General features: G+C 33.6%; 6 protein-coding genes across 6 annotated transcripts; 3 read left to right on the top strand and 3 right to left on the bottom strand. All coding sequences in view use genetic code 12, as the record gives it.

Moving 5' to 3' along the window:
- Nucleotides 1-608: 608 nt before the first annotated feature.
- CAALFM_C110560CA (uncharacterized protein) lies at nucleotides 609-2,501 on the top strand (the record flags this gene model as incomplete). The annotated part of the gene is made up of 1 exon (XM_706127.2): nucleotides 609-2,501. The coding sequence occupies one exon, from the start codon at nucleotides 609-611 to the stop codon at nucleotides 2,499-2,501; it is 1,893 nt and encodes a 630-aa protein (XP_711219.2).
- Nucleotides 2,502-4,406: 1,905 nt separating this feature from the next.
- On the top strand, nucleotides 4,407-7,247 carry GCA2 (Gca2p; the record flags this gene model as incomplete). Its single annotated transcript, XM_706125.2, has 1 exon — nucleotides 4,407-7,247. The coding sequence occupies one exon, from the start codon at nucleotides 4,407-4,409 to the stop codon at nucleotides 7,245-7,247; it is 2,841 nt and encodes a 946-aa protein (XP_711217.2).
- A 389-nt stretch (nucleotides 7,248-7,636) lies between these two features.
- CAALFM_C110540CA (uncharacterized protein) lies at nucleotides 7,637-9,199 on the top strand (the record flags this gene model as incomplete). The annotated part of the gene is made up of 1 exon (XM_706124.2): nucleotides 7,637-9,199. The coding sequence occupies one exon, from the start codon at nucleotides 7,637-7,639 to the stop codon at nucleotides 9,197-9,199; it is 1,563 nt and encodes a 520-aa protein (XP_711216.2).
- Nucleotides 9,200-9,334: 135 nt separating this feature from the next.
- Nucleotides 9,335-9,934, bottom strand: SNL1 (Snl1p; the record flags this gene model as incomplete). The annotated part of the gene is made up of 1 exon (XM_706123.1): nucleotides 9,335-9,934. One exon carries the CDS (start codon nucleotides 9,932-9,934, stop codon nucleotides 9,335-9,337), a length of 600 nt encoding a protein of 199 aa, XP_711215.1.
- A 979-nt stretch (nucleotides 9,935-10,913) lies between these two features.
- Nucleotides 10,914-12,767, bottom strand: CAALFM_C110520WA (uncharacterized protein; the record flags this gene model as incomplete). The annotated part of the gene is made up of 1 exon (XM_706122.2): nucleotides 10,914-12,767. The coding sequence occupies one exon, from the start codon at nucleotides 12,765-12,767 to the stop codon at nucleotides 10,914-10,916; it is 1,854 nt and encodes a 617-aa protein (XP_711214.2).
- A 1,231-nt stretch (nucleotides 12,768-13,998) lies between these two features.
- CAALFM_C110510WA (uncharacterized protein) lies at nucleotides 13,999-14,547 on the bottom strand (the record flags this gene model as incomplete). The annotated part of the gene is made up of 1 exon (XM_706120.2): nucleotides 13,999-14,547. One exon carries the CDS (start codon nucleotides 14,545-14,547, stop codon nucleotides 13,999-14,001), a length of 549 nt encoding a protein of 182 aa, XP_711212.2.
- Between the last annotated feature and the right edge of the window lie 1,020 nt (nucleotides 14,548-15,567).

Below are 15,567 nucleotides of genomic sequence, written 5' to 3'. Positions count from 1 at the left end.
TATACCACAGACAAATTGCAACGATTATTATTCGAAATAATATTGGGAATAGCTTGCAGAGAAAGACGACTGGACATATTCTTCTTTATATAATTTGCAATTGTACTATTTTAATTACTACTATAATACGTCAAAGCCATATTAATCACTTCCTATGAAGAATACTCACAATTTATGTCTTGATTGAGCAAGATTATTGTGTGCAAAAGAGCCCCAGTGAAGCTATAACTCTGAAGTATGAATGTCTGTTTTTCACACAAAATCTCCCCTACTTATAAGAAGAAATATATCTATGTCTCCATCTATTCTTGTAGCTGGTTTCACTTGTAACAAATAAATCTTATTCATTAGGCATTTATAGCTGAATCCCAAATAACCCCATTGTTTGTTCCAAACGCTTTTCCAGATACCTCTATCAAACTGTAAGACTTCAAATTTTAGTTGGAGTTCGAAAAAAAACGAGTTCCACTATAAAGAGCGAATTGTGTACATTTTTTTTAACTATAACACACGAGGTGAATATAGTACAACGTTAATACGTCACAATTGTTTTGTTTTGAAAAATACTTTCACCTAGTGAGTCTTTAATTACCATTTAAATAACTTTCATGACAAGCACAAGTTCTTATACCAATGTTGATTTTTTCAGTGATTTGGGGAAGTTACCACCAGAAGTTATTACTTTAATTATTGACAATATACCGAAATGCATGTTGCCTCAATTATTATATTTTCCACCGATTAGAAAAGCTGTCGCTTCCTCGATTTTGTCAAATGTAAATATTACTATTCCTGAGGAAGTTGGAAGACACGAGTGGAGTGATGAACCAGGTGTTGGTTATTCCAGATGTAAATGCGACGTGTTCGACATTGAATTCAGTGATTTTAAGGAGGGCATAACTCAATGGCATGTGTACCCAAAAATCTTTTCTATGGAATATATAAATAATTTTAAGACTATTTGGGATACTTTCCCGCAAATGATAACAAATGCTCTGAGCATTAAGGGTTTCTTTTTGTGGGAGGATGATAGCGATACAGAGAATGATATCCATACAGGGGATGATATGCATACAAAGGATTTGTTGAAATTTTTTGCCGATTCCAATATTAAATTTGATTCTTTGAATCTAGCAGAGTTCCCGGGTCCAATTACATTACCTCCCATTACCACAAATCTTCTGTTACTGCGTACTACCTTGACTAGTTATGAGATCCCAGGTTTGAAAAAGTTGGAAGTCGATTTATATTGTGCTGGTGAACAAAACCAATCTTATACGTTTACTTCTGATTTGGAAGATTTAACAATTGAAGATCGTCATTTTATTCAAATGACTTTACCTTCAAGTTTGCGGAGACTATCGATAAATACAGATATGGTATCGGTAAATATTATTTCTGAAGAATTGGTAAATCTAGAATATCTAGAGCTCAAGAATCTTAGAATCCCCTTTATTAACGAAATTGGGATAGTTGCTCCCAATTTGAAAACATTAGACTTAGAAGAATGTCGAAACACAATCAATCTTTACGGCTTGAGAGAATTTCAGAAGTTAAAGCATTTATCTTTGAAGCAATGTGCTTACCCAATTGGTTTATTTGAAGAAAATTTCTTTCCTGAGTTAGAAAGTTTTGAATTCTCAGGTAAAAATTCTTTTGAAAGAGAAAATGCTTACCGGGGATCATTGAAGTTTCCTGCAAATTTAAAACGTTTATCAATAAAATGGGCCAACCATATAACAATTGATTTGAGAACTTTTATTCTTCCTCCTCAATTGAAACATCTAGAACTTTTAGATGTCAATTTCAGTAACGAGCCTTTAAAATTTAGTGAAAAATTACAATATGTACGAATCTGTACTCCAGTATTCATCTTCCCAGGAAATTTTAGGATACCTCCATTGATGAAACATTTTCAAATTCAGGCTAATCGTTTGGCTTTTCCTTCATCACAATTTATGTATAGTTTACCAGATGGATTAGAACTTTTACAATTATTGTCTTCCGAAAAGGGAAAGTTGTCACAACTAACCCAGAAAGTTAACTGGCCGAAATCATTAAAAGTTTTTGGTATACGTCGTTTGAGGTTACACTCACACTCATTAGAATTATGGAATTTTCACGAATCTAATTTAGAAGAAATTGATATTCAGGGTGGAACTCTTGATCAATTAAACGCTGATGCATTACCAACTAGCCTCGTAGTGTTAACGTTGCAGAATTTGCAGATGCAAAAGCTACGTGGATCTTTTGAAAACTTGAAAAATTTGCAAGAATTAACTCTCGTGCACAATAATCTTGAAAACAAGACACATATGAAGTTTCCATCATTGAAATTCTTAGATTTAGGATACTGCAAGTTTGATTTGATACCACCAGTATCAGTTTCCTTAATTAAAGAAAGAAGAAGTTTACTTACATTGGAGTCAGCTTCTATGGATGTTGTTATTCTGCAAGAAGATACATGTATTACTCAAAAACCCAAACGAATAAAGATATAACTGGCTATAGAGATAGCATATAGTTAATGATATTGTTATACTAGATTGTAATTGATATTAATTGATTATGCTATTCTTCAAATTATTAAAACTTTTTTTATTTGCATTGATAGGATCCAAATCTGTACGTAAATTAAAGTGGGGGAAGGGTGAGGGTGTAACTTGTCAATTGGCTCTTCAAAAGGTGGCTAAAACAGAGTGATATTCCGAAGTCGAGTCTATTTAAGTTCTAATTTAATGGATCTGACCGGTTAACATCAAACAGTGTGCACGTGATATCACGATCACCACTATAATATGATGTTACTTTTTACATATGTTCAATACAATCGATATTGTTATTTGAAATATTAGACTGGGCTAATTGATTAATGAGAAGCTAACAAACTCTTGTATGCTACCGATACAGTCAAATGATTCCTATTTGGTGCAACTCCAAGTGAGTGCTTATGAGAGAAATGCTGTTTGGTTCTTTGTACAGAGGATCAAGGATTATAAGTATACTAGAAGCTTGTAGTAACTGCTGTAGTATACCAGAGTCAGATCAATCATTATCTCCTAAGATTAGAAGTAGCGCTTTCATTAGTTTCCATTAAGCCAAGTGATTGCTCACGGAATAAATTCTAAAGCTACATATCTACGGGATTTTGACTAGAGCTAATTTTTTCTGTGGGATAATATGGTACTTTTGGTGTAAACTATTTGGTCATAATTTGTTTCATGTTGACGAAGTTATCAAGGGTTTTTTCTGTACAATTTCGTCGGATTTATGCCGGAAAAAAAAGCTATTTTTCTTGGTACTGGGGTTGTGGCGGAAAAAATTCATCAAATTGTTCGTATGAATGCAAACTCTGTCCAATGAAAAGCCTAGTTTTTAGTAAAATAAGAATAAACGAGGATCTAATGGCTTTAGTAAGTTGTAATATTAGAGTTGAAACTTGCCTTCCTGATAATTTTTCTTGAAAGTTCACTAAGAATCATTACTCACTGATTAATTGTCAACGCCAACAGTAAAATCGATCTGTAAGTTTTCAACTAGAGGAATACAATTCATATTCCAGTCGGTCCATAAACATCCGATACTTTTATTCGAAGGAAGCAATTTTTGCAAAGCCTGCAATAAAAGTGAAGAAATTAATTTAGTAGAATATTTAAATTATAATTATGTCCAAAAAACGAAACAAAACGAAACAAATATAATTGCTGTATTTCGCCACCACAATTTTGAAGCAATTAGTACTACAGCTCGGAAATCTCCCCACTTTTTGTAACCAATAAAGGGGCGACTATGTACCTATAAACATCCCCTACTTTCGCCATTTTTTTCGGAATAATTCCACAAAAGTTGAGTTCACTGTAAAAAGTCACATCTTTGTTTTAGGCAAACCCACAAGTTTGGAGATTCTTTGTCACCTGATAGCTAAGGTTTGATTAATAGTATTTTGAATTAGCTTTGGCTTACTCCACTCGAGGACTAAATGAAGTTATAGATGATAATATTGTTTTGGCTTACTATTTGAGAATGATTATTCCTAGTCCAATGGTTTCTCTTTTTGAAATTCAAAAAGTGAAATATTTCTCCCCCACTTTTTTTTTTAGTGTTTTTAGTGCTTTTAGTTTCTGGAGTCACCCAATTACTACATTACAGGTAATTAATTGCTCAGGTTTACAACCAAATACCAGGCTAGTGTTTTAGACAACAAAAGGAATTTATTCCGAGCGGAGAATAATTTCTCCATAAAATAGGGGGTGTATTTATTTATGGAGTCAGGATCAGAATAATTTTGGAGAAGTTCCCCAACAGGAGTAATACAAAAATAAAAACTATAAGAACCCCGAAAAAGTTATAGCAAAATTCATTTGTTCTGTATCTTTTGAATCAAGACAAACCAAACCAACAAAAATATGAAATTGTTATCCAAGGTATTTGTTACTGCTTTGGGTCTTTCTTCAATTGCCAGTGCTGCACCAACAAGCAGCAGTAGCGCCGAGAACGCCCAAAAAACTGTTCCTACTGAACTCACTTTAGGTGTCAAACAAGTTCCTAACATCTTAAATGATACTGCTGTTGACGCCAATGTTGCCGCTAAAGGTTATTCTTTGGTAAATGTTACTTTAACAGGTAGAGGTTTAACTGGTATTTTGAAACTTAAAGAAGCTACAAACATTTATGGTTACGACTTTGAGTACTTGAACTTGTCGGTTGAATACCAAAGTGATACAAGATTAAATGTTCATATWGAACCTACTGATTTGACTGATGTTTTTGTTTTGCCAGAAGAACTTGTTGTTAARCCAAAACTTGAAGGTGATGCTAAAACTTTTAATTTTGAAAACTCCGACTTGGTTTTTGAATATGATGAAGAAGATTTTGGATTTGAAGTTTTAAGAAGCTCTACTCGTGAAGTATTGTTCTCCACTAAAGGTAATCCATTGGTTTTCTCCAATCAATTCATTCAATTCAATACTACTTTACCAAAAGGTCACTCAATTACTGGATTAGGCGAATCCATTCATGGATCTTTGAATGAACCAGGTGTTGTCAAAACATTATTTGCTAACGATGTTGGTGATCCAATTGATGGTAACATCTATGGTGTACATCCAGTGTACTACGACCAAAGATATAACACAAACACTACACATGCTGTTTATTGGAGAACTTCAGCTATTCAAGAAGTTGTCGTTGGTGAGACTTCTCTCACATGGCGTGCTCTTTCTGGTGTCATTGATCTTTATTTCTTTAGTGGTCCAGATCCAAAAGATGTTATCCAACAATATGTTTCTGAAATTGGTTTACCTGCTATGCAACCATACTGGGCATTGGGTTACCATCAATGTAGATGGGGTTACGACACTGTTGAATCACTTGAAACTGTTGTTGAAAATTTCAAAAARTTTGATATTCCATTGGAAACCATTTGGTCAGATATTGATTATATGGATGGATACAAGGATTTCACTAATGATCCATACAGATTCCCAACAGATAAATTTAGAAAATTTTTAGATGATCTTCACAATAACAGTCAACATTATGTTCCTATATTTGATGCTGCAATTTATGTTCCTAACCCAAACAATGCCACTGATAATGATTATGAACCATTCCACTTGGGTAATGAATCAGACGTGTTCTTGAAAAATCCAGATGGATCATTATATATTGGTGCAGTATGGCCAGGATACACTGTATTCCCAGACTTTTTAGCCAACAATACTCAAGAATATTGGAACAAAATGTTTAAAGATTGGTATGAGAGAATTCCATTTGATGGTATTTGGACAGATATGAATGAAGTCAGTTCCTTCTGTGTTGGTTCATGTGGTACYGRTAGATATTTCGATAACCCAGTTCATCCACCATTTGAAGTTGGATATTCTGGTTCTGATTATCCATTAGGTTTTGATAAATCGAATGCATCTGAATGGAAATCAATTTCTGAAGCAGCAGCAGCTACTAAAACAACCACCACAACATCATCTTCAACTTCGACATCAATTGATGGTAAGAACACTTTAGCTCCAGGTAAAGGTAATATCAAYTATCCACCATATGCAATTAACAATGACCAAGGTGATCATGATCTTGCCACACATGCAATTTCACCAAATGCTACTCATGCCGATGGGACTGTTGAATACGATATTCATAATATATATGGTCTCATTCAAGAACGTGCCATTTACGAAGCATTATTGGAAATTCATCCTAACAAGAGACCATTTATTATTGGACGTTCATCATTTGCTGGATCTGGTAAATACATGGGTCATTGGGGAGGTGATAACTATGCTGACTATTATATGATGTACTTTTCTATTCCTCAAGCTTTATCAATGGGTCTTTCTGGTATCCCATTCTTTGGTGTGGATGCATGTGGGTTCAATGGTAACACTGATATGGAGTTATGTTCTAGATGGATGCAATTGGCTTCATTCTTCCCATTCTACAGAAACCATAATGTTTTGGGTGCTATTCCACAAGAGCCATATGTCTGGGAAGGTGTTATGAAAGCAACTAAGACATCCATTAATGTCAGATATTCTTTGTTGCCATACTATTACACTTTGTTACACGAATCACAYGTTACTGGTATTCCAATTATGCGTGCTTTCAACTGGCAATTCCCTTACAGCAAAGAATTGGCCGGCGTTGATACTCAATTTTTCGTTGGTGATGCATTATTGGTTACACCAGTTTTAGAACCAGGTGTCAACCATACTAAAGGTGTTTTCCCAGGTGAGAATGCTGTGTACTATGATTTCTACACTCATAAGAAACAAAAATTCACTGCTGGCAAGAACGAAACTTTGGCTGCTCCTTTGGGTCACATTCCATTACACATTAAAGGTGGTAACATCATTCCAACTCAAGAACCAGGTTATACTACCACTGAGTCAAGAAAGAACCCATTTGGATTGTTGGTTGCCTTGGATGCTGAAGGTACTGCTTCTGGTAAATTGTATCTYGATGATGGTGAATCCGTAGATGTTGAAGAAGCATTATATGTTGACTTTGTTGCATCCAAGAATAAATTGGTTGCTTCAGTTTTCGGTGAATATGAAGTTCGTCAACCATTGGCCAATGTTACAATTTTGGGAGTTGATTCTGAACCTAAGAAGGTYTTGTTTAACAATGAAACAGTAAGTCACAAGTACGAAAATGGTGCTGTCTATCTCACTGATTTAGAAAAATTCACCAAAGAAGGTGCCTTTGCTGAAGAATTTACTCTTCAATGGTAAGCAAAAATATACCCAAAAAGTTCAACCGTTATTTTATAGTTCTAGTATCTATCTCATTGTGTTGTTTGTACATTGAGATTTCTATTTTTCAATTTCTTCAAAAATATATAAATTTTGATTCATTTTAAAAGTTCATTTTTCATTAGATCTGAAATTTTCAGCTGTAAGAAATATATAGAACCCTTGAAACAAGTTGATTGATCTATTGTTCCTAAATCTATAAGTGGAACTTCTTGTTTGTTTACATTTTGAGCTTTTCCGTCTCATTTTCATTGGTAACTATTTATTTTTCTCTCTTTGATTGTTCTCAGATTTCTCGGATATTATCAAAGTCGATGGTGACATTCACACACCGTTAACCATTTCCACTCAATCATATAATTGACAACATGACACAAGTATCACCTTCAAATAAAAAGGTCAATGATTTTCTTTCAAGTTTATCTCAATTATCTCAAGAGAGATTACGGGAAGATCAGCAACGACAAAGAAATTTACAGAGAAATATTGATGAATTACAACTGAGACTGGCCAGCACATCACCTAGCAAATCTTCCATATCAACTACAAGTTCTACATTGGCAACATCATATTACGGTTACTCTGTTCCCGATTTAAAGTTTAACAGAAGTAGATTAACTGTTGAGAACACCAAAGAACAAACAAAACACAATGAAAAGGTCTATGAAGAGGAAGACGAAGAAGAAGCACCAAAATTACCACAACGACCCATAAACCATGAAACAGCTACAAAGAACCCACCACCATTACCGAAAAGAAAATATAAAGAAGAAATTGAAGAAAAGCCACCTGCGTTACCAGCCAGAAAACCAGAACTTGAGAAGATTAATTTGTTGAAACCAGTTGCAAGAAAATCGTCATTTCCTATGCCACTGAAACCTACGCAACTCAATTTAAATGTCAACTTGAAGGCTTCGAATGAGTCATCAGGTAAGCATCGATCTTTTAAAGATATTGAAGAATTAATAAAATCTGGTAACACAGTTAAGAAAACGGCACCAAGACCACCTGAAAAATTGACAATAGATAAACCTACGGTTACTTCACCAAAGACGCCAGTGAAACCAACTAAAGCCGATTGGCTCACATCATTGTCTACAGCGAAGACCACTACATCAACCCCGCAAGCGGTTTCACCTGATTCAAAAAGACCAGTACCGCCTATTATTTCACATAAAAATTGGATAGATAGTGCTGTTAGTAAAACCGACACCAAACCTCCAGTGGAAAAACCTAGTAAACCATCATTTTTGAAAAAAACCACTAAACCAGAAATACCCAAGAAACCAAATTTACCAAAGGAAAACTTGTTTGAAACCGAAGAAGAAGCTGAATTCAAATTGAAATTTAAAGAACTCAAGTCAGCATCAGCATCAGTATCACCAGAAAAAGTCGAGAAAAAGATTACTGGTGTTCCACAGAACAAGGTTATAGTGGAATTTGAAGCGAAGTTAGCACAACTTAGATCTCAATCGCCCACCAGGAAACCAATTGAAAGAACAAAAGATGAACAAGAATATCTTTCCAAATTTGAAAAAGTAAAAGCTGGTCCCATTCCACCACTAAGGCCCAAAAGTATGACTTTTAACAATCCACCACCAGAGTTTCAAAAACGATTTGAAAAAATTGTGACTAAAGCTCCACCCAAACCAATCAAACCATCTAAAGTATCATTGAGTACTTATCAAGAAAAAGATACTAAAGAATTGATGTCCCAGTTAAAGAGACTTGGCTCACCGAAGAAAGAGGATCAAGAGAAGCCGAAAGTGGAGCACAAAAAAGAAGAGGATACTAAAGATATTGTCACTAGTAATGGTGGCAATGAACAATCCAAACGAAGAACACGGGGACCAAAAAGGAGATTACCAAAGTTGAAAGAAATAGGTGATTTAAAACCAACGAGAGTGATTAGTGGAGAGTTGTTTATATAGGGACGTCAACTGGGGTTGTCAATTTTCTATTGCAAACTTCTACTTGCAGGGTGGATGTTTGAAATAGTTACTATACATATAAATAATTTATCAAAGGAAACAAACACATGTTACTACACAAATTATACTTAGACACTAGGTACTAATTTCTTTTTTAAATTTATCTAATCTCTTTTGATGATCTTGGATAAATTTAATGACTTTTCTTCTATTATCTCTCAAGATTTCATTTGAAGTGACATCGATGGCATCCAATTTCATCAATTCTTTCAATAACATTTCTTCAAAATAATTGAATTTATACTCAACATCTTCAGATGACAATTCTTTATAGGTTTCTATAAATTTATCAATTTCAGGAACATATGTCAGTTCAACATAATCCAAAATTTCTTGAATTTGTCTGTTTGCCTTTTGAGCTTTAGTCAACTTCTTTCTTGGTTTCTTTTTTGGTGTTTCTTCAGCACGACCCCCACCAATCAATTTCCCAAACAAGTATAATGTGGTGAAAGCTACCAAAGTCAAGGACACGGTAATTGGTGATACTTTCAAGTTCTTAAAATCATTAACAACATCTTCACCTTTAATTGACTTTACATATTCAATCTGTGGTTTGAAATCATCGTATGAAGTTGGGATTTTTTCCTTGAGATAATCAAGATAGTCTTGTAATTCCTCCACACTATTTGGTATTTTGGATTTGAATTCGTTCAAATGTTCAGTGACTTTTTCCATTATTGAAAATTATATATATTTGTTTGTTTTCTGTTATAGAATTTGTCAATTACGATGTTTGGTTATATGCAATTGATATGAAGTGTCAATAATAATTATGTAATTAGTGTTTGGTATGTCGTTCAAAATTTTTTTTTCTTTTTTTCTTTTTGGTTTTTTTTTCTGTTGTTGTTCTGTTGTTGTTGTTGTTGCTGTGTGGATTGTTGTTGTTCTACTAAAAACTGAACTGAACTCAACTCAACTCGCATTCTTAACTTCCTCTTCTGGAGTATTGTTGCTCATGTTGCTTGTGCTTGCTCTAAGTTTCATGTAATACTTTATTTAGTATTACTGAATTCTAAAAATTTTGATTGTGAAATTTCTATTATGGATTTTCAAAAATTGTTATTAAAAACTTTAACAATTAATTAAACAAAGAGACAACTAAACGAGGGTTCAAGGGAAACATATGGAAATATTATAGTGTCAGAGGACAATACAATGGGCAAGTATATTACAATTTATGTAGAATAAAATCACGTGAATGAGAATGTTGACAATCCTTACCAAGTTTATATAAAATACATTTTAACAATAACACTCTCAAAAAAGGTTGACACAGCACCTGTAAGCGTTGATATATAGAAAAGAAGATGAATATCTACGGATCGCTCGGGTTAACTTTGAAAAACAGTAATCAATTTAAGAGTGATCTCTACATTAATTATTATGAGCAATTCTTATTATCACGTGTGTGGGTGTATACTTTACCCATACTAGTATTCACAATTCTATTCTGATCAAACGATATATATATACTACAACCTTATCAGGCATTTCAAACTAATTGAAGATTTGGCACGAGCTGTATTTACAACATTTTCTGAGTATCAAATTATCCAATATCACCTTTCGATAGTCTAGGAATATGAAAAGAAAGATCAAGTTTCAGCTTCTGGTATTTTTCAACTCTATAATAAATTTACTTATAAAATTTTAGCTAATCCATAAAATCTCTTTTCACCCGTTTGAAATTCCGATCAAGACATATATCTTGTTTCAGGACGGTAACATCCATCGTTTTTGAATACAATTTAAGTTCTTTTAATTTTTGATTAAGAAACATCACTGTAACTGGTGGTATCAAATCAAACTTACAGTATCCTAAATCTAAAAATTTCAATGATGGAAATTCCAAAAAACTGACATATTTTATATCATTGCATCCGAGAATCAATTTCTCTAGTTTCTTTAAATTTCCAAAAGAACCAACTAATTCTTCAATACGTAAGTTCTTCATGGTTAACACTTTAAGACTGGTTGGTAGTGCATCAGCGTTTAATTGACCAAGAGCCCCACCTCTGAAATCAATCTCTTCAAGATTGGATTCCTTAAAATTCCATAGCTGCAATGAGTGAGAATTTAAACCCAAATAATGCATACGGAACACTTTTAATGATTCTGGCCATTGAACTATTTTATCTAATCCATCCATTCTTCCTAAGTCAGGGCATACTAATTGTAAGTTGTTTAATCCATCGGGCAAATGATACATAAAATCTGGTTTGTAAAAACACAAATGAGTAGCTTTTATTTGAAAATGTTTCACCAATGGAGGAATCCTGAAATCTCCTGGAAATCTTATTGCTCGTGTACGAATCCGTACATATTCTAAATCTTCATTAAACTGTAAATGCCCTTGACTAAACCTAATATCCCAAAGTTCCAAATGTTTTAATCTAGATGGAAGAACAAAAGTATTTAAATCAATTATAACAGAACTAGCCCACTTTATTGATACATGTTTTAAATTTGCAGGTAATGGTAATGGTCCATCGTATTCGCTTTCTGGCTCAAAATCTTTCCCTGAATATTCAAAAATCTCCAACTCTGGAAACAAACCTTCCTCAAGTAAACCAGCTGGGAAAACACAACCCTTCAAAGATATGTACTTTAATTTTTGAAATCTTCTCAAACCAATAAAATCGGTAATGTTTTGACAATTTTCTAAGTTTAATGTTTTCAAATTTGGGGCAGTTATTCCAGTTTCGTCAAAAGATGCAATTTTCAATTCCTTAAGCTGCAAATACTCTAGATTTACCAATTCTTTAGATATGATATTTACCGAGCCCAAAGATGATTCGATAGATAGTTTCCGTAAATTTGGAGGCAAATTCAATTGGGTAAACCGATCATCCTTTATTGTCAATTCCTCCAAATCAGAAGCAAAAACATAATTTTGACCTTCTTCGTTACCATTAGAGAAGACAATGTCCAATTTTTTTACGCCAGGAATCACATAACTAATCAATGTGGTATTCAATAACAGAATATTTTTGACAATGGGTGATAATGTGATTGGATCTGGAAACTCCGATAGACTCAAATAATCAAATTTAATATTGGAATCCATCAACAATTTCTCCAAAATTTCTACCTCTGTATCTTCTAACCCGGAGAAAGTACTATTGACGCTTGAAGCCTTAGTTAAAAGTTCTGGGCAAGTTAACAAAACATCCACAAATTGAGATAAACCTTTCATATGAAAAACTTTTGGATATATATTCCATTGATTTATACCTTTCTTCAAATTACCGAATTCAATGTTGAACGAGACACAATTGCAGTCAGCATAACCAACATCTGGTTCATAATTCCACCCATGTCTTTGAAGACCCTCAGTAATATTTACATTTGACAAGATTGTAGAAGCAACAACTTCTCTAATGGATGGGAAATACAATAATTCAGCTAATATGCATTTTGGTAATTCATCAATAATTATAGTAATAACTTTGGGTGGTAGTTTTGCTAACTTGGTAAAAAAATCAGCATTGTTTTTTGCACGTGTCATGGTAATGGTTTGAATAGTTATATTCTTTTAGATTCAAATATGTAGACGGGTTGTTTCCTCGTTAAAAGTGGAAATTTAGTGATACGAAAATGGTACCTTCTTTTTCCCGACCCGTAAATTTTTTAGTGTCAAAGTTTGATGAATGTGTAAACGGAAATTCCCACAAAAAAAAGCCTAGGTTGGCCAGATAAATCACTTGCGCTCAAGGTATTACAATACATATCTAAATTAGCTGCACCTAGATAGTTCAATATATTTGTTACCAGTGAAACCAACTACAAAAATAACCGCACAACCTGAAGAAATTTGCAGTATGGATAAGAGAGTTTTAGCTCTCGATAGGTGCGAATTTCCCCACCAATGTTGAATTTATTACACACGACAACGTGGGGGAGGTGGTACTATCTTTTCTGACACAACCGTCGCGTAAACCAACAAAAAACTACAAAACTTTTCTCTTTCACCCGTTAAATACTTCCTGGTACTTACGACATGGGTATATGACGACATCCGTCCTTTGATGTTCCTGAACCTATCAGTTATGGTTTAATCATATCAGATTTAACTACAGAATAGACTTTTTCATGGCATGTCATTGTCGGAGATTTGCTGCTGAGAGATATATCATTAGCCAACGTTCGCTTAATCTACGTTTAGCTAACAGTTCTGTTAGGTTTAGAGATAAAGAGAATGCCAGACTGTCTGCTTTAAATGTCAAAGATATATGCAATGTGATTACGAGATTCCAGAGATCTTCATGTGATTTGTCCCTGGCCAATACATTACTTTACTCAAACTGTTGCATAGATGCATGCACTTCTACAATACAATACATAAATGCTACTTACTGTTATGTCAGAACATATTTATTAGTTTACAATTAAAGATCATTGGCGTTTAATCATTTCACTCAATGTTACTATATACTGAAAGGTTCAGTCAAATACAGGAAGGCAATGAGAAATAGCTATATTATTTCACATAATGAGTATCCAGCCAAGTATTCATTTTTAACTGCTTGCTTAAACTCAATGGATCCAGTAAAGAACATTGGAAAAGTTAATAAATTGGAAATCTGGTTATACACAATGAATCAAGTTTAGTTATAGATTTACGAATATTATCGCTCGTCAACAACTCATCAAATCAATCAAAGAGTCTAATGTACATTCTATTAAACTATAGTTCTATAAACAGTCATTACTTTTATTTTGATTTTTTGGAGGTTCTTTTACTTAGGAGAATACCTATGTCTACGTTGTTTTTTTGATGTGTTTCCATTCCATCGATCTGCCATATCATATAAAGTGTTGCAAACTTCTTTGGCCATTTCAAGCTTTTCATCATTACTCAGTTTGGAGCTTTTGTTGTTATAAGCTTGCCAAAAAGTATTCACAGCAGTTTGTATGTCTGCGTTATTCTTCCCATCAACAAACTCGTAAGATGCATCATCATCATTCATATCAACTTCCGCATCAACAGATTGGTTGGGTGGAACTCTTCCCAATGGTAAGCTCCAGTTTTTGTCATCCACCTCAGGCTGTGCTGCAATATACCTGCATTTTCCTGATAATGGTCCTATACAAGACGGCCCTTCATCCGCATTGACCTCTAGAATGGTTTCATTATTTGTATTTTGTAACAAATATCGAAAATGGGTATTGGTTTCGTTCATGGTCTTTTGTGGTGAGGTAACTTGAGATTGAAGACTAGTAAACGATTGTAGTTGCTCAATTTTAACTGTGGCATTGCCTGGAATTGGAGAATCATTACCTGACATCTTAAATATAATTGTAGTACAACAATAACAAGATCTTAGTATATATATAATAATAATTGTAGTAGTAATTGGTTATAGATAGTTGACTATGTAAGAAATCATCAAAAAATTCCCAGTGGTTGCGACTTAAAGGGGATTTGACACATATTTATAATACCGTCTTCGTGTTTCTAATACACTTTCAGTTTTATCCTCAATAGGAATTAATCTTAACGTATTAATTGCATATGGTAGTTAGTCGGCTTTTCATTAATTAAATAACTCAACCTAATACTTTAATTTAACAATGACAATATTAGTTAACAACAATAACTATATTCACGATAACTATATTAAGGTAGTCAGCCTATATATAAAAGATAGCCTTATTAGGCTTTCCACACTAATTGAGACTTAGTATTAGCTATATTGTCAACATCGTCTTTTATTGATCCTCCTTTCAACATTAAATGTTTGAAAACAGGATGCATAATACATTAAGAAATAAACTTTACCCATGTTTACATTACGGTGTTTGAGAATAAGATAAAGAAACTTTATACTAATAAGGTTCTCGTCAAAAGAATACTGTCACCATGGGTTGAAGTCACAGGAAGAGGTATTTTACTTTATAGAGACTATAATCTTCATCAGTACGTCTGAAAAGTTTAATATAACTACTTTCTGCCCTCTCAGTAGGGAATTACTATTCATTTCAATCAGAGAGTATGTGTGAGATATAGACTTTCGTGATTTAGAGTTATAGCTCTCTGTGCTTATTTTGTACACAATAATCTGGCTTAATCAAGATATAAATGGTGAGTTTCATCATAGAGTGATCGATCTGATTCTGAAATACTATGGTAGCAGCTACGAATTAGTGTTATAGTCATAATTGTTAATTATATATATAAAGAATTGTCCAGTTGTCTTTTTTTAACACATCCCCAATGTTATCCCTCGTAGTAATTGTTTCATTTCATCCGTGGTATCATGATTAACCTTATCAGGCTGCCACGCTAAAGATTAACATTTGCAGTA

This window comes from Candida albicans, chromosome 1 (genome assembly GCF_000182965.3).
Source record: "Candida albicans SC5314 chromosome 1, complete sequence".
NCBI lineage: Eukaryota > Fungi > Ascomycota > Pichiomycetes > Serinales > Debaryomycetaceae > Candida > Candida albicans.
The sequence above is the reverse complement of the archived record's forward strand: the minus strand, read 5'-3'. Positions and strand labels throughout refer to the sequence as shown.